General features: G+C 54.1%; 1 protein-coding gene across 14 annotated transcripts in view; it reads right to left on the reverse strand.

Moving 5' to 3' along the window:
* LOC308181013 (uncharacterized protein) overlaps positions 1-21,238 on the reverse strand; it is a 163,073-nt gene that overhangs the window by 38,066 nt on the left and 103,769 nt on the right. For 11 of the 14 annotated variants that reach the window (XR_013941274.1, XR_013941275.1, XR_013941276.1 and 8 more), the window contains one exon: positions 20,328-20,421. Coding sequence is in view for 3 of the 14 variants with exons in the window: in XM_080563559.1 (XP_080419685.1) it covers positions 20,328-20,421 (94 nt within the window). In the remaining 11 variants the exon portion in view is untranslated. Of the gene's footprint in view, positions 1-6,347; positions 6,892-6,966; positions 7,006-20,327; positions 20,422-21,238 lie in introns of those variants that run through there. The other 3 variants (XR_013941282.1, XR_013941283.1, XR_013941284.1) reach the window with 3 other exon arrangements.

Below are 21,238 nucleotides of genomic sequence, written 5' to 3' on the forward strand. Positions count from 1 at the left end.
AACACGCAGGGCAGTGCCACCAGCCACCACAGTTAAGTCCACGGGGAAGGACTCAGTCTGCGCTGTTTCGGTTTTTACGCAGACAGATTATTTTGGAAATGCAGCAGAGAAAGCCCTGCCGCCTCGCTGGCTTGTCCTCCTCAGGCCCACACAGGGAGGCAGAGCTTGCTCTGAGCAAGTTTCAGCTGAAAAAGTGGGGCAGAAAACATCACTTTTGGAAATTTCCCGGCTCCAACGAGGCCACAAGTACTGGGACAGCAGCTTCACTGCTGCGCTCCCAGCTCCGGCGCGCTGCCGTCTGTCTGCCAGCCTCACCCCGTCTCCCTCAGGTAGCCCTGAAAATGGGTTGAGCGCGCTCCTCGGGCCCCGAGCAATATTTCACGGCCTTATCCCGATCTCTGGAGCTCGCTCGATCTCTGCTTACTGTGTCCTGCTCCTCTCCGCGCCGCTCGTAGGAACCCCAGAGCTGTTACTCACTCCCAGAGCGGGAGCAGCTTAAATTATTTTTGCTTCCTTCTGCGCAAAGAGGCTGGACGGGGCCACGCGCACGGGGCTGGTGCCAGGAAGGAGGCGGCAGGAGCTGGGCGCCACGGGGCCGCATCCTGCTGCTCCCAGCCCTCACCTCTCAGCACCTTGCCCTGGGGCAAAGCTCCAGCACGGCCTCGGGCCGGGCACGCTGCCGCCTCGCCAGACGGCCCCCGGCGCAAGGAGCCGTGAGCACCGACCTCGTGGGGCTCAGGAGGTGATCTCCAGGCACGGACCCCCAAGCACAGCTCTCGAGGGAGCTGCGATCGGAGCTGGGGCTGTGCTGCCAGCGCGTCGAGGCAGAACACCGCTTCGCTCCAGGAGCAAGAGGGGCAGAGCCACGTGCCTGTGCGCGGGGGCTTCGCTCGCTCCAGCAGGGGGTGACGAGGGGAATCGGGATCCCGACCCTCATCTGAAGTCCTCCCCGCAGCCTTTTCCTGGAGTAGGAGCCGCCAAGTCCCAGCCCCGTGCGGGCCCCCTCTTCCCTTGCAGCGCACGCGGTAGCCTTTCAGAGGTTTGCTCGGGTCACTCAAGTATTACGCTAAGCTAACCAATTTACAATGCAAATGTTACATAGATTGCAAAGGGTAAATGAGTTGTATGTTGAAGGAGATAGGCTTTACCCAGACAAAAGTGGAACAGACCTGTGGCAAACTGCAATTAATGACCCGAACACATCTTCCAGAATGAAAAATTCATTGAGTCCTCTAAGGATATATAGCCCAGGCAGAAGAAATTATTCACCACCTTCTACATATCCAAAGTGTCACCAAGCCTATTTATCTGGCAAACAAAGTACTTCCCTTCAGCCTTAATATTTCTGCTCCTGTATGGTCCAGAACTTCTGGGATTTTTTAAAGTAGATTTTACAAAGACAGTGCGATCCTGGGAAAGTGAAGGCTTGTGAGACGTTGGGCTAAGTAAGACCGGGGTAAAACGCAGATTCCCCCTGCAGACCTGCGGTAAAAACCCGGCGCAGGAGGTAAGAGCAGGTGGGTTCCCAGCGCTGGAGGCTCTTTGGGCAAGGTAAAAACCCTGAGCACTGTTTTTGTGCCTAGTCTCCTGTCCAGGTGTAAAGGGAGGAGAGCGTGGCTCCTCAGATTTATTCAGCACTTGTTATTTGCAAAATCGAAGTGAATAAAAGCAGTGGTTTCTTTCTGGATGGGTGCCTGGGATGTGAGAACCAACACCCCGTGGGTGCCGGAGGAAAGCTGGCTGCTGACCTGTGACATTGAGTGAGGCAATCCGCAGTCTGACCACGTGCAAGGGGAGATAAAACCTAACCGTCCCGTTGGAGGTGGCACTGCTTGTTTCATTAATGCATGTAAAGCACTTTTGCGGCCCCCAGGTGGGTTGGGAAGTGCTGTTATAAAACTGGGACTAAATCTGAGATATCCTTCTCCTTGCTTGTAACGGGAATGAACACAGCAACTGCTAAGCAGGCCCTCTGTGGTTCAAGTGATTCGGTATTTCTTTACCTTTTACTACCCCATCACCTTCGAATAAACAAAGGGAAAACCACCCCTGGACGCCGCAACTCATTTTAAGAAAAAAAAAAAAAAGTTTTCCTTTACCATAAGCAACACTTGTAGGTTTTTGCTGTGGGTGGGAGCAACACTTGTAGGTTTTTGCTGTGGGTGGGTGCTGTGGGGGGTGGCTTTATACAGCAGGGCTGGGGCAGAGGGGGCTGAGGGGGGCTGCCGGGGCCGGGAAGGGGCTGCTGGCCGAGCCCCCCCGTGTCTTCAGGGACGGGGGTACAAGTGCCAGGGCCGGCAGTGCCGCGGGTGCCCACGTGCTGCGGGGGCCGGCAGCTCCCAGCGCGCCCGCCGCCAGCTCTGCCCTTCTGCTACTGTTTGCTGAACAAAACCAATCCCGTAACTCCGAGCTAACCGGGTAAGCAGCACTCATCATGCCTAATTTACAAAAGAAGGGGCATATTTCAAAATATTTATTCTGCCTTTCCCAGTTGGATTGGCATAAGCATGTGGAAATCTTCAAGGAATCAAACAACTGTTAATCACCTCGAGCTATTCCAGGCTGAGTTTGCTATGTAAGCTGCCTCCCTCTGTTTACACATAAGAAGCAATGACTCAAAGAATCCTATAGAGACTATTTTTTTTCCTCCTTTTTAACGATAAGGTCTGGCCAAACGGCTTAAAGGGCCCAGCTATTTAGTATTGGAGCTGCACCTCCTCGCTCCCTCTCTGCCTGGTAATATCCACATTTGTATGCGGCGGGCGAGCGCCCATGGTGGGGGGGGGGGGGGGGGAGGCCGTGGGTGCCGCAGCCCGCGGTGCTCAGCACCAGCTGGTGGGCACGGCCAGGGCCAGGCCTTGGGATGGCCAGGGCAGCGTCCTGGCTGTGCCACGGAGGTCAGCACGTCCCAAACCCGCTGCAAAACTTCCCTCCGAGGGGAATTTCATAAAGGGAACGTGTAGGAGCCAAGCGCCGAAGCAGCCTCCCAGCCACTCGGTCCCATCGCTCGCACCCCAACCCCATCGGCCCGGCGCCCAGCGATGAGCCGCCCCCTGCTAACGCCACTGCCCGCACAGCATCCACCAAGCTCGCTTCTTTTTCAATTAAACCAAGCTCCAGCGTGCTGGAGAGAAAGCAAAGGCGGGCGAGCCCGTGCTCCCTCCCCTCGCCGCCCTGGCCGGCAGCGCGCTGCGAGCATGCGCGGGTGCGGGGGGCTCTCCCGCTCGCTGTGGCACCGCTGCTGAATGCTGATGAGGGATTCTTGGTCCGACCCCAGGCACTCATTTTCAAGTAATTAACTTGGCACCACCACAGCACACAGCAGATCTCGACTTCCCCGACCAGGAGATAACTGAATTAAAAGGCCAGGTGCGGGATTATTTACGGCCCAGCTTGCTGCTTCCCCCGCTCATGTTTTTAACTCGGCGGAGGTAATGCCACCTCTCCATCCTCTCCCACCCCACCCGGAGGCCGGCACGTTTCCGCTGTGGAGGGCAGGGGTGGGAGGCTGGGCACAGCCCCAGCACTGCCCCGGGGGTCCCAGCCCCCCCAGCTGCCCCCTCACCCTCTGTACCCTGCGGGCAGGGGAATCTGGGGAGAGCAGACTTTTTTTTTTTTTTTTTTAACCCATTTTTAACCCATTGCACTGATGGCTGTACACAGCATCACCTGTTATCGATGTATTTCATTCCTGGATCCGTATGGACCGAGCGAAACCCCAGCCCCTCTCTGAAGTCGCTTGCATTTGAGCTGAAGTCAGAGCTCCCGTTTGCTGCCCCGCATCCCTCCCGTTACCACTCACCCTCCTGCTCCCAAAAAGCCTCGTCTGGAGCTGCAGAGATCTGTGACCACGGGGAGAGGCGTGCGGCGCGGCGGGGAACGCCGCAGGACGGCGGGATGGAGAGGCAGCCTCGTGCCTGCGGGGCGATCGGTGAGAGCCGGCCGGCTGCTCCCGCCACGCAACGGCTGCTGCCCCTTGGGCTACGCTAGCAAATCACCCACCATTGTAAAACCCGGAGCTTTATACAGAAAAAGCCAAGCCCAAACCCAATGAGAGGTGACAGAGCTGTGATGGCGCTGCCCACAGCCCCCAGAGCAAACCCCTGCAGGGCTGACAGCAGGAGGGGCAGAACGATGCCCCAGGTCAGCAGCGGGGAACGACCCCAAAGCCGCCCCAAGCTCAGCCTCTGCCAAGCCCTGGCCCCGAGGAGCTCCCCCGGCCTCGTGCTGCCTTGCAGAGGACGAGCAGCGCCGCTCGCGCCATGCAGGCCCCGCTCCACGCACGGGGCGAGCACCGCGGCACACCAGGCTCCGGAGGAAGGCTGCCGAGCGGTGACATATGAGGATAATGAGCGCTGACACACGGAGATACGGCCAAACTGAAAGCTACATCCTATTTAGCTTTTAATTTGGATGCTCATAGAGTGGATTCTGAAGCCCTGCTTCATCACCGCTCTTTAAAATGGATCTGACTTACAGGAAACAGCCTGATGTGAGGCTGCATTACTTATGAACTTGACTTGAATACCAGCAGCCGTTCCCCTGATACCCGCCCTGCAAAACCCCGCGGCATGGATCAGGAAACCCACGGCACGGCCCCGACCCCCAGACCTCCCGGCACCCCAGCACCTCGCCGTTTGTTTCCCCTGTGCAGTTTGGGGCCAGACCCAGAGACCAGAGAGGAGCGCTGCTAACCCTGCTGCCCCGGCATCCCTGCACCGGAGCTGGCACAGAAATAACGGCAGCGATGGCCGCGCTCCTGTCTGTAACCCGGCCGCGTCTCTAACCCACGGCTACGAGCAAAAGGGCTCACCGGTGTCTTGGTTGGGTCAGTCTCTACTTGTCCTCGCTTCTTACACACTTTCTCTTGGGCATAGCTGATTGTGATGAAGTGAAGTATTATAATTACTAAATATTAAAGTACTCAAGGCATTACAGACCAAACCCAACCACGTTATTTTGCTCTATCTCTCAAAATATTCACAAGGACAAGACCTCCCCAAGCCAAACATCCACTCTTTTCCAACGTTCACATGTAATTTAAACCAGCTAAAACCGATTTTTGATAATACCTTATGGACAGAGACCTTTGGTTACCCGTCACTGTTCTCATCCCTGCTTTCGCTCCCTTCTTTTCAAAAGCAATTCCAGGCTGGCAGCACAGGAGAGGCCTCCCCGATCCCGGGTAACGGCCTGGCCTCTATGCAGAGTGGAATAGAGTTAGAATGAACGCTCCAGAAACCCTGACAGCCCGTTTAACAAGGTGTCTAACATCCCATTTCCTCTGCACTTCCTCTCTCCTTAATCCTTTTATGCGAAACTCACTCAGGAGTAAGCACGTGTGAAATTGAGGACTCTCTAATACACATTGCACGACACCGGCTCACTGAAATGGAGTGTCTCAGCCTTGTTCCGTCAAACAGTGCCAAGAGGAAGCCGACGTTAATCAAAGAGTCTTTGCCACGTGTCCAGGGCCTTGCGCACCCGCAGAGCAAATAAACGGCTTTCCTCTCCCAACGCTTTCATCTCCTCGAAGTCCGACGGGGCCGTTCGGGGGACGGGAGGGTGGGAGCGCAGCGCGGCAGGGGGCACCGCGCGCCGCAGTGCCCAGCCACTGTTGCAGCAGGGGCAGGGGATGCTTATGGGGCCGCAGGGTTCTGCACCAAGCCCCCGTTCGGCAGGCGATGCCTACCGGCAGCACGAGGCAGCCCCACGGCTGCTGGACATACCCAGCTTCCCAACCCGAAGCAAGGCACGAGCATGGCGCAGCAGCACCCAGCTCTGTTCGGAGGCAGGGGCAAGGCAAGCAGCTCTGAAGAGCAACACAGAGGACGGGATTGAGCCTGGAGCAGCTCAGGCCTCCCAGAAATCAGGCTGAGCCCGCTTCAAGGATTCTTCCCTCGTTTCCCCTGAGTTAAGCAGCCCGGCTGCGAGGTTTGCTCGCAGCAGCACTAGGAGGAGCTGCCAGCCCCGCGCACCAGCAGTCGGTGCCAGGCTCCCCTGCCAGCCAGCACCAAGCAGCCTTGCGGAGACGTTAGGATTTCTCACGCGGCAGCACAGAGATGTGCAAAAAGTCACTTTGCGAGGCGAAGCTGCTTGCAAGGGGGGTCTGGCACGTGGCAAGGTGGCTTGGCACGGATGATCTGCAGAATCAGTTCGGCTGGTTTCAGGTCTGAGGATCTCAAAAAACGTATTCATTGCTCGTAGCCCCAGCAGTTAGCAAGGTTTTACTCAGGGACGTGGATTTTTAAGCAGAAAGCCTTTTCTAGAGCAGGAAAAGCGAAGACAGAAAGGAAACCAAACACCCGCCAGATAAATTCCCAGGGAATATTTCCACTGGTTTTGTGTGTTTTTTAATCACAAGCCACATTCTCCTAAGGTTTGAGCCATTTGCTATATAACACTGGTACAACTTATATCTGGGGGATAATATGCTGCAATTGCAGGAAGACAGACTTGATCCAATAGGTCTATTATCTCCCCCCGTTACTATGATCCTGTCCTAATTAGGATCTCACACAGTCCAGATACACCAGAAGTCAATGACAACTTCATTTATCCAAGGGCTTCGGTCTAGGAAAGCTGTCTGGTGTTTTTAAGTCACCATCAAGCAGGTATTGATTCGGCGAAGTCAGGAAATGATGCTTCATTTATGTGCTTCAGCCTGGAATTCGGGGTGTGCGTTCCTGCTCAACGGGTGGCCCGCGAGCACGAGCACTGAGCCGGCCCTGCACGAGGAGAGGGGCTCAAATCCCGAGGCTTCCCTCTTATTCTGCCCACCAGCCTTTCTGAGGGTTAAAATTCAGGGCAAATCAACAGACGTTGGGATCAATAAGGGATGCCGGGGAGTGATTTGCATCTGTGCTCTCAAACCTCTGCTGGAAGAAGCGCCTGGAAAACACAATTTACAGCATCAGGCTGGTATGGCAAGAGAGAATCCTTCTAATTGCAGGGTGGAATGCAGATTACAGACCTGGAGACGATGAGCAGTGCTAAAACCAGTGCCTAAAAATAAATAAACACACAATATAAAGCCCCAAGTGAATGAGATTTCCGTATTATCATCACACCGTGTAAATGATAGCGTCCCTCCGGATTAGCCGATGGAGAGCGGGCTGGGGTGTTGGACAGATAAGGCGCTTTTAATCTGCACGCATAATCAGCAGAAGGGAAAATATAAAATGCTAATAACAAATTGGAATTCAATCTGAAAAGGATGCACCAAACACCAGAATCATTTTCCCCTTCTTGCCTTCGGGGAAAAAAGAAAAAAAGGCAAGCCAGCCTGCTCCCACCGCCAGCCTCCCGGCGCTCCCTGTCTTCCCCTTAATTTCCCCTGCAAAACACTTCATTATAACACTTTGGGGGTAAAATCCTCACACAAATAGCTTGGCCCCCATTTTGCTCTGCCCCATACATCCGACTTTATGTTTTAAATGGATCGCTTTGCTTGTGACTAAATATAGAGCGGGTCTCAGCATCCCTCGCTAGGTGGAACACTATAAAGGTAAGTGGCACCATACATCATCTTAAAAGGTGGCTTATCTGGAGAGGAGGTGCAGGAAATATTGTGCGAGGGGCTGTCTGCATCTGAGGCGCAATTGGATTCCATTTTTCCTTCTGAAATAGGGAATGGCAAGTATGTTGGTAACGCCTGGAAAATAACGCTGGAGCAGGGGGGCAGGAGGCACTCACCGGGGCTGGACCCCCCGTGCCCCCAGCGGGGCCAAGGCCCTGGATGCCCAGCCCGAACCTCCCCAAGCTGCCTGCCTCTGCCCAGGTCACCAAGGTGCTTTTACACCAGCTCCTGCTCCTCGATCCCAAAAATGCTCAGATGCAGCCCTGCCGGGGATGGGTGCCGTAACACGGCGAAGGCAGCGTGCTCCTCGCGGCCAGGTGGTGCCACCCCACCTAGCCCAGAAAGCTCTTTTCCCTATTCCAAACAGTCACGTAAAACCGAAAGGCAATTTCTCTTTGTAACAGTGCTGATCCCGGGGGCTGAAGCGAGTCACATCGTGGGCAGTGTGGGGCGAAGCCTCGTGCATACCTTCACGGGGTGAGGCCATAAGGAGCCGCTCCGATCACCCCGCAGCCGGACAGAGTGAGCATTTCAGCACTCACCCCTCTGGTAGAGGGTCTGCTCCTTCCTACCGCACAGAGCAACACTTCCATGCCTCCAGTAGCGGTCAAAAACATCCATTATTTAAGCCTTACAAAACATTTCTGAGCAGAATTAAGGGAGATCATAAATATTTCACGCGATTTCTGCCTAACCCTCTCCACTTAAAACAAACAGAAGGGAAAGCAAACAACGTCCTCTCCTCCCATCCCAGCCGCCATCCCAAACAGCCCCAGCACCACGGCAAAGAGACCGGCGGTCCCTGGTGAACCAGGCTGCTGCTCGTCATTAGGTTCCAGAATCAACATCCTGACCCGCACGGGGGATAGGATGCAGCTGTCCTGCTTTTTGATTTCCCCACCACAGCACAACGACCACGGGGCAGTCTCTTTGCGTGTCTTCACCCAGACAGCCCAGCTCCCAGCACGGCAGGCGAGGCTACCTGCAGACCAAGCAAGGCCCCTCCGTTGCACTTAAGGCTCTTTCTTCCATGTCCTCAGCAAACGGAGGCTCCACGGCCATAAAGAAAATCCGGCATCAACGCCGAGATTTGGGGTTAAGCCACGGGCTGCAGCAAACTGCGCGAGCCCCCCTGACAGCGTATTTATCTCCTCCCCACGCCTCGGCTCAGATGCTGCGAGCAGGGCAGATTGCCTATTGCACACACGCACACACGCGTCCAGATCCTGTGTGTTGGGCAGGAAGATTATTGAACAAAAGTAAGTGATAAAAGCACGGGCCAAAAAGATGTGTTACAGTGTTTTCCTTTGAGGCAAAGACAAAGAAGACACTTTGCTGTTTGTTGTGCCAGAGAATCATCTCTGATTGTTTGTGTCACAGTGGCAGATAAGTGCAAAGGAGATAGATGTTCTGTCTCCGAGGCACAGTTCTCATCTGTATAGTATAAATTTATGCCTGCTGGTTGCAAGCCTCATGATTCAGAGCCGGTATATGACTGCGATCGGAGCAGAGGAAAGCCAGTGCCTTCACGCTTGACGTTGATCTGCTTCATCCGTGCTGTCAGCCGGCCCCTGAGAAACATCCCCTCCGCTTAGAGCTGGGCTCTGCCGGGCTGCTCGGCGGCTCCTGCTCCGACCCAGAGCCCTGCTCCCTTGGGAGAGTGCTCCCATCCCATCCCATCCCATCCCATCCCATCCCATCCCATCCCATCCCATCCCATCCCATCCCATCCCAATCCCCATCCCATCCCGCAGTCTGGGATTCCTTCCTTCCTCCAGCCCCCAAGCACGGAGCTGTTTCTCTGCCCAAACCAAGCACGTAAGGCTGGAAAGGAGGCAGGTGCCTTGGGATGCAGCCAGCGCGATGCTCTGGGAACTCGCCGCCTCCTTTCCAGGCACCCGGCCACCACGTCTGCAGTTACAGAAGTCATCCACAGAGCATCGGCTGCCCTGTCGGGATGGCGGACGCCACGTGCGATAGCTGCCTGTTTGTGCTGTAAGTATTCACCGGGGCACTATCAGGATAAATATATAATCAAAATAATTATACTCAAACTGAGCTGAAAGAGCATCTCAGCTTCAGCATTCACTCATTCATTCAATACCTCGTTAATCACGCACACCTTACAGTGCTCTGACGGCTGCCAAAATCAGCCTTGGAGAGGTTAACGAGGCAGCGGTAAGTTTTCCTACGCAGCACCGCACGACGACAGCCGACGCACGTCAATGCCGTGACAATTAACAGAAATCTGCCCAGAGGTGTCTGTGGAAGAAGCAGAGGGGGACCCAGCCCTCTGGTCTGCACGCATACTTTTGCCAAGAGTACTTTCCACCGGGGGGACTGGCACCCACCGCCCCCAGGCAGGCCGCTCGCCACGCGCCCTCGTGTCTTGGGGCTGTTGGTGCTGTCGGGAGCGAAGATGAAAGAACGTCGTGCCTCTCCGCTCCTGCCTTCCCCTCCAGAGCGCGAAGTTTGTTTGCCTGGGTCTGTAACAACCCCAATTTCCCCCAGCCGCTGATTGCTAATTTCATCTGGGCACATCTCCTCCCGTCCCGCCGGCCAGGGACCCCGCAGGAAATGAGCTCTGCTCCGTGCCCGGCTGCTCTGCGCCCAGCCCGGGCTTCATTTCCCCTTGTGATGATCAAGGGACTTCCTTTTTTTTTTTTTTTTTTGTCTTTTGGGACCTCTGAAGGCAGAGAGATAGACGGAGCCGAAGACAAATGGGGAAGTTCACTGGAGGCCCAGGTTTCCACCACAAATCACCCCCACCAGGGAAGGTTTTATTGCGGGAGTTTCTGGGTTAACCCAGCACGGGAGCTGCGCAGTCAATGATTACCCGCGCCGTGCCTCTCCGAAATCAGACCCCAGCTCCCCGGGGATTCCCAGGTACCATTTCCCCTGGGAGTTTAACGAGCAGCACACCTGAAAAGCCCTCCTGTACTCCCCGTTCTGGGTCAGCAAGTGCTGCCAAAGCCTTTCTGCGCAGCGCTAACGCCCCCGACAAGAAGAGCCACCCAGCCTTGCTCCAGGGCTCGGGTCTGGCCCCGGCCACTGCCGGCTTCTCGAGTGGAGGGGCCAGCTCCTGGGCCGTGGACAGTGTCTTAGGAGATGGATTTTTCACCTGTAAAAGTGATCTACGCTCCCTCTCCTCTCCTGGATGCCTTAGTCAAAAGAGAAAATGGATCTTTTAAAGATACATGTATCCATCACTGTTATTTACATTCTAATATGCGTACACAGCTCTGCTCCAACAAGGGAAATGTAAATCAGATGGACATCGTTCCCTGAATGCCCTAAAGAGCTCCTTTCCCCCAAATTAGAATAGAAAATGCTCTTTTAAAATGCACCTTTAATATGTAAAAGCTGCTGCATCCTGACTCTAAATAAACCAAACTTGAGCTACATGCCAAATATCTTAGATAAAGGACAGGTAAGCTGGTAGTATCTGGCCAAGGAATCGGTCCTAAACAGCTATTTATATTAATGCAAAGAAGGTACAATGTTCCTCCTCTTGATATATGCTGCAGTGGGATATAGTTTTGTCCCACTAGTGAGAATAAAAACGTACAGTTCATGATAGGCAAAGTCACATGTGTGAGATAAAAAGCTCCAACTATAATATATGTCTTCACCATGTATTCTCTTCAGGATTTTCTTTAGATCTTTGGATGACAACAAGAAAACACTTACTCAAGGTTAGACACTGCTCTCCGGGCTTTTTAATAACCATTCCCCACATCCTGGGGGACTGCGTCTGCAAAATAAGGCAAACAACTTCAGCTGCTGGACTTGCAGAGAAGAGGAGGGCAAGGAGGAGGAGGCCTCACGCACGCCTTTGTTTCTGTTCTGCCGGGCTCGTGGCTGCCCCACGCACGCGAGCTGCGGGGCGAGCCGGGGCAGGGCAGGCGGCGGTGCCACGCGGGTGCTGCTCTCCTGCATGTGCCCGAGGGGTTTGGGGACGGGGGCTGGCCTCCGGGGTCTTCACGGAACGGGGGCGGCTCCAAAACAAACCTCACGAACGCTGTCAGACTCCTAAAACAGCCACGAAAACCACGAGCTGCGCTGCCCGGAGGAACTGGAGGGAGACGCGTGCCCGCACTAAGACCAAAGCAAGAGCAAAGCTCTCCCGCAAGGCCAGGGCTGTGGGGCAGAGGCTCACACCCGCCGCCCTCCCTGCCCGTGGAGGCACCAGCCTCTCCTCTCCTAGCAGACCCGGGTCAGGCCCACGGCGTGGAAATGCACAGCACCACCAGGCAGCGATGCTATCTGCCGGCACAGCGCCAGCCGGGGCCGCGCGATCCCTCGCCGCTGATACCATCTCCCCGGTGGAAACGGGGAGAGAGATCAAGCAAAGCGCACGGCTGCACAGCTCAGCCTCCCCCGGGGCTGCGCTGGAGGCAGCCTCTGCCGCCACGAAAGGGGCTCGGAGGTAGGGCAGGCACTGCGCATGGGCCAGGGCTTCGTGCCACATAGCTGTGGGGCTGTTCTGCTCCAAGGACGCGATGTGCAGGAGCCAAGGGTGCACGGACACGATGTGCAGGAGCCAGCCTCACCTCAACGCCCGAGCAGCAGCCACAGGGCTGGCCCCTCGGGTTTTTTGTTTGCTGACCCTTTACACGTGCAGCAAATGCGCACAACCCCCAGGCAGGCAGAAAACATTTTGTCTCGCAATCTGAAAATTCAGCCAGTGACATTTCTGCAGCTGCCGAGCCACCGACGGGAAACAAAAAGCCCACTGCAGCTACGGAGCAGGCTGCCCGCGTCCTTCTCTCTGCCAGCACGGGTCTGGGAGTGACCACGGAGAATGGCTTGGCCCTGCTTGTCCTGGCAGCCCACTGCCAGGTCCCACCTGAGTGGGGATTTCACTGAACTGAAAATCGAGCAATCTTAAATGGATCTTAAAGAGGAGCTACTGAGCTCCCCTCCTCTGCAGCTCAGGCATCCTTCAAGCAGCACCTTGCTCCCAGCTGTTCCAGTGTGCTTCACTGCAAATACTCCCCCCTTTTCTCTTTTTTGCTGACTACTGAAAAAATACACTTTTATACCCCCTGTCCTGGAGCCGCAGTGTTATAATTCGCTCAGTTTGATATTCCTGCCAGCCCCAAGACAAAGCTTAATCGGGCAGTGAAAGTGGCAGTGACAATGAAGCACAGAGGGAATGCTTCTCCTGCTGGGTCGCTGCTTTTTGCTGTCCCCCCGTCCAGCAATAACACATTCCCTACACCCACAGTAAAGGTTTGCTGCTGTCTGAAAGGAAGGGGAGGGACGGAAGGCCGGGGGGAGCACAGACAGTGCAGGAGGCAGCGAGGAGTCCCGAGGCCAGAAGGAAGGAGGACTCTCCTGCCTTCACACCCTAGGTCCCCACCGCAGGGTGGGGATGGGACAGGGGCAGCACCCACGTCCTCTTCCCCCTGCAGTGCCCGTGAGCCATCAGCCCACCAAAGGCAACCATCTCCTGAAATCGGACGGCCTCTTCCATGTAGCACGGCCGTGCGAGCGAGCGGCGCAGCACGCTCCTTCCCTGTGCTCACCTGGGAGAAGAGCCAGGCTTCATCTCTCTCATTGCAGCTTCTCGTTATTCTTCTCATTAAACCCGTTTCGTAATTCCACAGCGTTAATCGACCACGATCGGGGAACAGCGAGTGTGGGAAGCAAGTTGGGAGCAGCGCCCGCAGCGGGGCAGGAGCAGAGCCGCGTGCGGGGCAGCTCAGCCCCGGCCCCTGCCACCCAACGAAGTGGCACGTCAAACCCCAAACTGTGCCAAAAACGGGTGGCTAGCTACACATATCCACCGGGAAACGACCCGGCTATTAGAACACGGGGCCGGCTATTATTGTGGCGACCCGTCAGCTGTAAATGACCCAGGATATTTTGGAAGAAAAAACAATTTGCTTCCACTATTTACTTCTTTCTCCTGTTCTTGACCCTGAGATCGCGCAAATGTTTTTCCGCGCCTCCGCTGTGAAAGAGACACTCTCATCAAGGAGGAGTAAATCACAATAACAGGGAAATAAACCTTCCCCTGAAATGAGCCTGCTTCATTTATTTATCCGTCTCCCTGGCCTCACGGGCGTCCCCATGCAGGCGCACGAGCGGCGGCTGCTGGCTGGGGGAGCCTCGGTGTCCGGGCAGGCGCGCGGGGCAGGCGGGCACCGTTCCCCTTTAAATCCGACCCAGGTAATGAAACCGCGCCAGAAAATAGCGTGGGTGCATCTGGGAGCAGTAGAAAACAGTTAGATCTTCATAGAGCCATAAAGAAGTAAACAGTAGGCTGCTATGAAGATCTATGGGACCCCGCAGTGCCATTGTCTTCAAAAGGAATTAAAAACAAATTGCTGAGGGCCAGCACATAATTTAGAGACTCACGGCAATTTTATGACTTGCTAATGTTCCTAATTACATGCCCGTGAAAGGCTTAATTAATTGGGGGATGTAGCAAAAAGTGGAGCCTGTGTTTGTTATCATGGTTCCACTGCATTGATTTTAGTGCCTATGGAGAATTTAGGGCCTCTTTATTTGCACAAAGAAAATGCAAGTCTCTCGAAAAAATGCACATTAAGATCAACCCCTCGCTGCTATCTAATATACTTTCCTCTACTTAACCAAAGTGCTTGTAATCATATTTTGTAAATGTTGGTGCCGTTAATTGCATTGTGAGAGAAAATAGGTTCCGCTCGACTGGTCGTGGAGAATTTTATAAAGTTCTTCTCCTGCTCCCGATCCCGAGGACTCACAGAAACTCATCCCAAGTTGCTGCGGCGGCGGGGCCGCCCCGCTGCGTGCGGCCCCTTCCCCGTGGGCAGGATGCGGCAGGGCTGGGGTGCAGGGAATTAACCCGCAGGCCCCGTCCCGTCTTTCCAAAGCACTCCCAGTATCGCCAGCCCAAGGCTTTGCTGATTTTCTAGAGGAGAGGGCCTTGCCAGAAATCAAACACACCACACTGCAGAGCCTCTTCCCGAAAACACCCCTGGGAGCTGAGCGCGGAAGTCCGCAGTGAAGGTCTTTAACCAGAAAATAACTTATTTCTGGTGAGCATAAAAACACGAGACAAAAACAGCGAGTCGGAGAGCACGGGAACCCCGCGGCGCCGTGGAGCTGGAACATTACAGCTGCCTCTCTCCAGGCCGCGCTAGGAGTTTGCACTTACCCACATCACAGAACCAGGCAGGACGAAGCAGCCGGGCCAGCCCCTTCCTGCAGGCCTCAAAGAGAAGCCAGGGCAGGACAAAGCCGGCCGGGGAGCACCTGAGGGCGCCCGTTTGGGAACCGAGAACGAAAGGGAAAGGGGGAAAGCAGCAGGCTGCTGGGACTCCTTCTGACGGAGCAACGCACCCAGAAGCGCTTTCCTCCTTTCCCAGAGGTACGTGTCCACGCTGGGATTGCTCCATGTGGCCGGGTGGGCACACTGGTGCTGCCATGGCCCGGCACTGCTGGTGCCCGAGCTGTGTGGGTGTCCGGTGGGTGCAGGAGAGAATCATTTCACTGAGATTAAGAATAACTTGATTCCAGAAGCTTAAAACCAGCATTTAGCCCCACTAAATCATGAAGCTTTTTCCTTTCACCTCTCTTGCACCATGAACACCAGCTGAGCTGTGGGATACCCGTGCCTCCACCCGCATCAGCACCCTGCTGGTGTCCTGCCAGGCTGCTGTCCCCGAGCAAGCTGCACTCGCGCTCCCGAGAGCCTAAATGAAATGCAGGCAGCAGGCAGCGAGCTCCAGCCCTACCTTGCAGCATAGGTCAGGAAAGAGAGAAACTTGAAGCAGCGGTTTTGCTTGGGACGTTCAACAATTAAATCCCCCGGGGTGCAGGATTTGGCGATGGCCAGCGGCAGCCCAGGCAGCCCCTCGCTGCCTTCGCCCTCCGCGCACCGTCCCCGCCTTGCAGCGCCGCTGCAACGGGGAGGGAGAAAAGGCAAAGGCAAGTTTGTCTGCTGCTCTTGAGAAAAGGAGACGTCTCTCGAAATATAGTTGGTGCTTTGACGATAAGACCTTTGACAGGAACATGAATGACATGAATACTTTGATCTCTAGTCTCAGAAGCTTCAACAGCAATTATGAGTCAAGAGGGGTGAATGTGGGCAGCAGCTACAGCAATGCCCCAGAGGGTGGTGAGGCAGTAATTAGAGACAAAACCCAGAGCATCTCTGCCTGCACCACGCACACGAACCAGAGAGGAGGTGGGCTGGGGGAAACCTCCGCAAAAAAAAAAAAACCAACCCTTCTTCTTCTGAGAGATATAAAAATCGACAGGACTTTATGCATTTCAAAGCGAAAATCTTCAAAGACAGGTAAAATGCTAATTCTGCTAATGTAGGTTTTTATGTATATGTTCTGAAAAGGTAAAGCAAATTAATCACCAGCTTTACCCCCTAATATATATCTGTGTTACAAATATATTACAGCATGTCAGATCTAAGGAGATCTATCTGAACAGCGGTGGTTAAAAGAGCATTTCCCTTTTCATGCTCTAATACAGTTATTTTGATCTTTCAGTCTTCATATTTTTTGTTCTCATCAAAGGAATGATGGTGCCAGAGATTAGGATGTTATTTATTTCCCTCTCGCTGTCCTACCCCTGTTAATCACTCCTTGTGTCAACAGCTGCAGTGGCGGCGGTGCCGGCAGCGCCCGCGCGAGGCTGCCCGCGCTGCCCGCGTCCTCCCCGGCTGCCCACCGGCACCGGCGTCCCCCAGGGTCACCTCCAAACCCCGCCGACCTTCCAGGCTGATGGAAATGCAATGCAAATCGAGGGCAGGGAGGGGAAGGAGATGCCTGCAGAGGGGCGGCAGCGGTGCCGGCTCAGCCTTCTGCGGTCGTGGAAAGCGTCAGAAGGAAGAGGTGGAAGCGCTGCGTGTGTGGGACTGGCTGTGGCAGCACGGTACGGAAATCCCTGCTCCAAAGCACCCACAGCCTGAAGAGACCAGGAAAACAGAGAATGCAAGGGGGAGGAGGTGCAGGGCCGGGAGGTGGTGGCCCAGAGGCTGCTGCCCGGCTCCAGCACATCGAATCTCCCAGCGCGGCCAGCGTCTTCCCGTTCCCACTGGGATGCTACAGGTCCACGGGCAGAGCAGAGCCCTTTGCTTTCCTATGGTGTGCCCTGGCAACCTGCAGAATTTGACGTTTTGGTGTTTCTTTGAGTCCTACTTGCCTGGGCTGTTTCCAGACACCTCCTATGGAATTTGCACATCCATCCCCGCAGCCAGCGCGGTGCGTTGGTGCTCAGCAATGCGCCCAGGGAGGCTGCGCAGCCCGAACACCCGTCCCGGGGCCGCGGGGAAGCACAGCACCGATCGGCATACTGTAGGCATTGCTTGGCTGGGATGGGCAGGGCGAGGAGGAGTTTGGGTTTGGGGAGAGTTTGGCTTTGCTCTGGAAAAGCTCCCGCAGAGCCCAGGTGGGTGACAGCACCCGCAGGCTCGGGACAGCGCGACCCTGGAGCTTCAGCCCACGCAGCCTGCAGCAGGTCAAGGCCTTCCCTGACATATTAAGACACAAATCCGAAGTCCGGTGATGACCAACCTCACGGCTGGGCTGTACCGGGGCGCCTCACCCAGCTCACAGCAGCAGCACGCTGCCAGACCCAGGGCCCAGCTCAGCACCCATGGGGGAGCTCACCCCTGGCGCTGAGCATCCCCGTACCGTGTCACTTCAAGCACAACCAGCTCAGACACAACACGAGCAGGTATTTCCAACGCGTGCCAAAGGTTTAACCAGTCTTAGTGCCAGGGGAAGAGAAAACTAAGAGAAAGACTTCTGTCCTCTCCAGAAACGATCCTTTGGCCATTATCACTTCTTTACAGGCCACCGACATACACAGGCATGGCACAAAGGCAGGCATAAGGGTTTTACAGATCTAGTCAGTGAGTTCATGAGTAAGTTCTTCTACACAACTGACACCGGAGACCCAGGCTCCCCTTCCAGTTGCAAACTGGACGGGCATAGCCATGAAGCAGGAGGAGATCCTGCCGGAGGCTGGCTGCAGCACCCACCCCGCGAAGGGCAGGGGAGTCACCAAACCTACAGCTCTCTGAAAGGTCACAGGTACAGGGCAACATTTCGTCTATTTGTCTACAAAACTGAGATCTGACAATGAAAATTAAATAGGAAGCACAAACGCATATGCACGTGTAGGAATGCACTCAGTAGATCCTCAATGGGTCTTTAAAAATAATAAAAAAATAAGTTTAGCAGTGAGCATGCCGCATTCCGAACGGATATGAATAGAACGGTTTGTAGCGGTTTGAGAGAGAGGGAAGGCAGGATGGGGACGTGGGAAATTCAGCTGGTTTGCTGTGCAGACCCCAAGTACAGAACCGTCCTCGTCCTGTGCTTTGGGCACAGGTGACACCCGCGGGTTTGAGCAGAGCCCACCCGCACCCAGCCCCTTCGGCCACCTTGAGCCCGCAGGGCTTGCTCTTGGCAGTGGGCGCATTTTTACCCCTACAAGTTTGCATCATCTTCCAGACAGACCTCGGCTGTCGAGTAAGAACAAGAGCTGCTGCAAGCAACCGTCAGCCCCTGAGTATCAAAACACTGTTTAAAGGACCACATGAAACCCCAGGCCAAGTCGGAGGGCTGCTTGCTGTGTTTGCAACTAGCTGGAGCGGAGAGATGAAGAACTTGTGAGGATGGTGGAACGCAGGTGTCCGATAATTCTTTGCAGAGATTAACAGAGCAGGTGGACTTCGGGCATAACTAATCCTTGAGAGACAAGGAAAAGGCTGCAGGAGCCGATGTCTTTGAAATAGGTTACACCAGTGACATTGCCCACCATCAGCATTGTGTTCCTTGCCTTTAAAATGCTGACACTTACAGGTTTGATGGTAACTAGACTGTATAGGGGCACCTTTGCTTTCACATCAGATCTGCTGACATGAACAAGAGTCGATTCAGATGGGCATCCAAACATTAAAGTCCTTGCCTATTTCCATAAAATGATTGGCAGCATGCCTACTGCTAGCGGCTGGTAGCACTGCTGATAAATGGCATCTTGATAAAAACTTTGGCCTGTTTTAAGGGAAAAAAAAAAAGCATGCTCTTATTCTAATTCACTCAGCTTCTGACAAATGAGACATCTCGCCTCTAAAAACTAGATCCATCTCGCATCTTTGCTCTGTACGCAGAGAAAACAGTGTCAGGAGGGTAAAGATGATGCCTAGAAAAAGAGAAGGGGGTTTCCTTCCCAGGTCTTGAACTACTGAAACTTTGCAAGGAGCCCTGTAGGTACAATCTAGCTGGAGGAGCTGAAATACCAGGTCACTTCTGAGATGCAGGGACCTGACCCATGGAACCGGTTTCCTCCTGCAACTGAAATGCTAACAAATGCACGATTCTCAGAAAGAAAAAAAGGGACTGCACAGTTCACTTGCTGCCAACTCCCAGCTAATCCATCAGTAGATCAATGCATGGAAAAGAGGAGGAAAAAAAGCTAATTTCAAGCCCTCGTAATATTATTATTCGGTTTTTGTAGCTTCTTTAAGCACTTAATTCTAGGTATTTTCTTAACTTAGGGTTTAAAAATGGCTTCTAAAATGAATCTCAATGTTATAATGGGAGCTTTTTCCCCCAGAGATCGAACCTCTCTCTTATACCTTTGCGTTTCAAATCTCACAAAAATTGCAGGAGTTGGGCGTCCCTGCTGGGCTCCCTGGCAATGCGGACACTGAGAACACCGTGGACCCAGACCGCACCTGAAAATAGATGCAGGGCAGTTGACACCACCTCTACCCATTTATTATTTGTTCTTTTAAACAGATGTTGTGTCGTCCTGTGGTGTAGAGAGAGAATGAAGCTACATGCCCTTCTGCTCAGCAGCCAGGGAACAGCGAGGCAACGCCACAGCCACAACGTTTTGCGACCTTCGCAGGAGACCCACGAGGACACAGCTTGGAGCAAGAGCTCGATAGACACTGAGAGGGGATGCTCAAGGTTTCTGGAGGAGATCCCGTTCCCCTGGGCCTAAAAGGGCTTTGCTGTTAAAATTCCTTAAACAGCTTTGAAAATCTCGACAACAGCAGACAGCGACTGACGGCACCTGACGGACCTCCCTCTGCAACACCACCAACTTCATTTGCTCACGTAAAAGCCACCTGATTACCTCTTGATGCACCAAACAGTAACAGAGAGGGGTCCATGAGCTCTCACTACTGATGTGACGGTGACAGCCGAGGACAAGGGCAACCCAGGGGTGCGCACTAAAGCCTCAGAGGACCCCGGCTTGCTGCTGCTGCTGGCAACAACCTGCGCACACGCAGACCCTACGGAGCCGGCAGCAGAGCTCACCTAAAGCAGCCCCTGATTTACTGAGCCGCTGCCCTCCCCTTCTCCTTCCTGCCGCAGCGCTGCTCCAGATGTGTTGCCAGCTGTGGTGACACCACTGCCAAGACAACTAATAAATCCGACCGCAACGAGGTGGCTGTCCCTGTGGGCGAGCAGCCTCCCGGCCTGCCCTGGCACCCAACAAGCCGAGGTCCTGCAGGCTCTCGCGCCCGGTGCTGCCCACACGGGCAAAGCAGCGCTGGTGTGTGACCAGCTCAGCCACAGGATGATGCTGAGCACCACCAGCACCGAGACAGAGCGCAGCAGAGCGCCGAGTGGCCGCAGGACGCATGGACGTGGTCTCCCTCCATTCGCTACGTGCCTGCATGGCACTGCTGGGGGATCCTGAGCAAGCCCCGGCGTCCCAGCGCCAGTTTGTCCGTAAGCGGCACCGTACCAAACGCAATTAGCAGCGGTGACATCCCTACCTTGATCCCCGTCATGGTCTGCTGGAAGTCGCTTTGAGAGCGGGGGCTTCGAACCGGCGCCGCCATCACGCGATCTGACATCACTGGGAATTTACTGCGGAAACAAAAAAAAAACCCCACAAGTGTGAAATGTGGCTGTCGATAAAGTAATCCTCAGCAATCAGACAAAATTAATTGTGTGAACATCATTGATCAAACCTACTTAATACATTGGGTTTGTAGAAAGCTGGAATGTAATTTCATTACCAATCTGCTCCATCCTAATGAAATTTCTAATAACACTCTAATTTTGATTTCGGTTAAGGAGAGAATGATGGAAATTTTCTTTTGCTTCCCTTGTAAGGCTTTATTTTATTGGTTTTCTGCAATACTAGGGACACTAATTTTTTTTTTAATTTGACATTTTATTAGCAGGGGGTTTAATATAGCAACATGGATAAAAAACAAAATTGCAAAACAGACAAACCTTAAAGAAATAGAATTGATGTCAAAATTAGGGAGGCTAATTTTAAAGAAATTGATTTATTTTATGAGTGGTGATTTTTTTTTTTTAAGTTGTATCTGGTTTTCTGACCTCAAGTGATTTACATAATACTAGTTTGCTGTTCCTTTTGTCCGTAGTTCCCACGGAACAATGCTAGCAGAGCCCAGCCACTTGGGAAAGGCACTATCGAGGCTACGTTTGGTCGTGGGTAGAGTAGGGCAAGAAGAGCCAGCCCTACCCAAGCAAGACTCCCGTTAATTTGGACATAACCAAGATTTCACCCCTTGGGTTAAGCTTGAGAAGGCGCCATTCGGCCTTCCGGACTCAGTTCTGTTGGTGCACAGAGGAAGGCTGCAGGTTAATTAAATCAGGAGGGGCTGAGCACCAGGTAGAGAGCTAAATGCTGGTGCTGAAGGGGCATCTGGTG

Source organism: Anser brachyrhynchus (assembly GCF_964034855.1).
Source record: "Anser brachyrhynchus genome assembly, chromosome: 20".
Classification (NCBI taxonomy): domain Eukaryota; kingdom Metazoa; phylum Chordata; class Aves; order Anseriformes; family Anatidae; genus Anser; species Anser brachyrhynchus.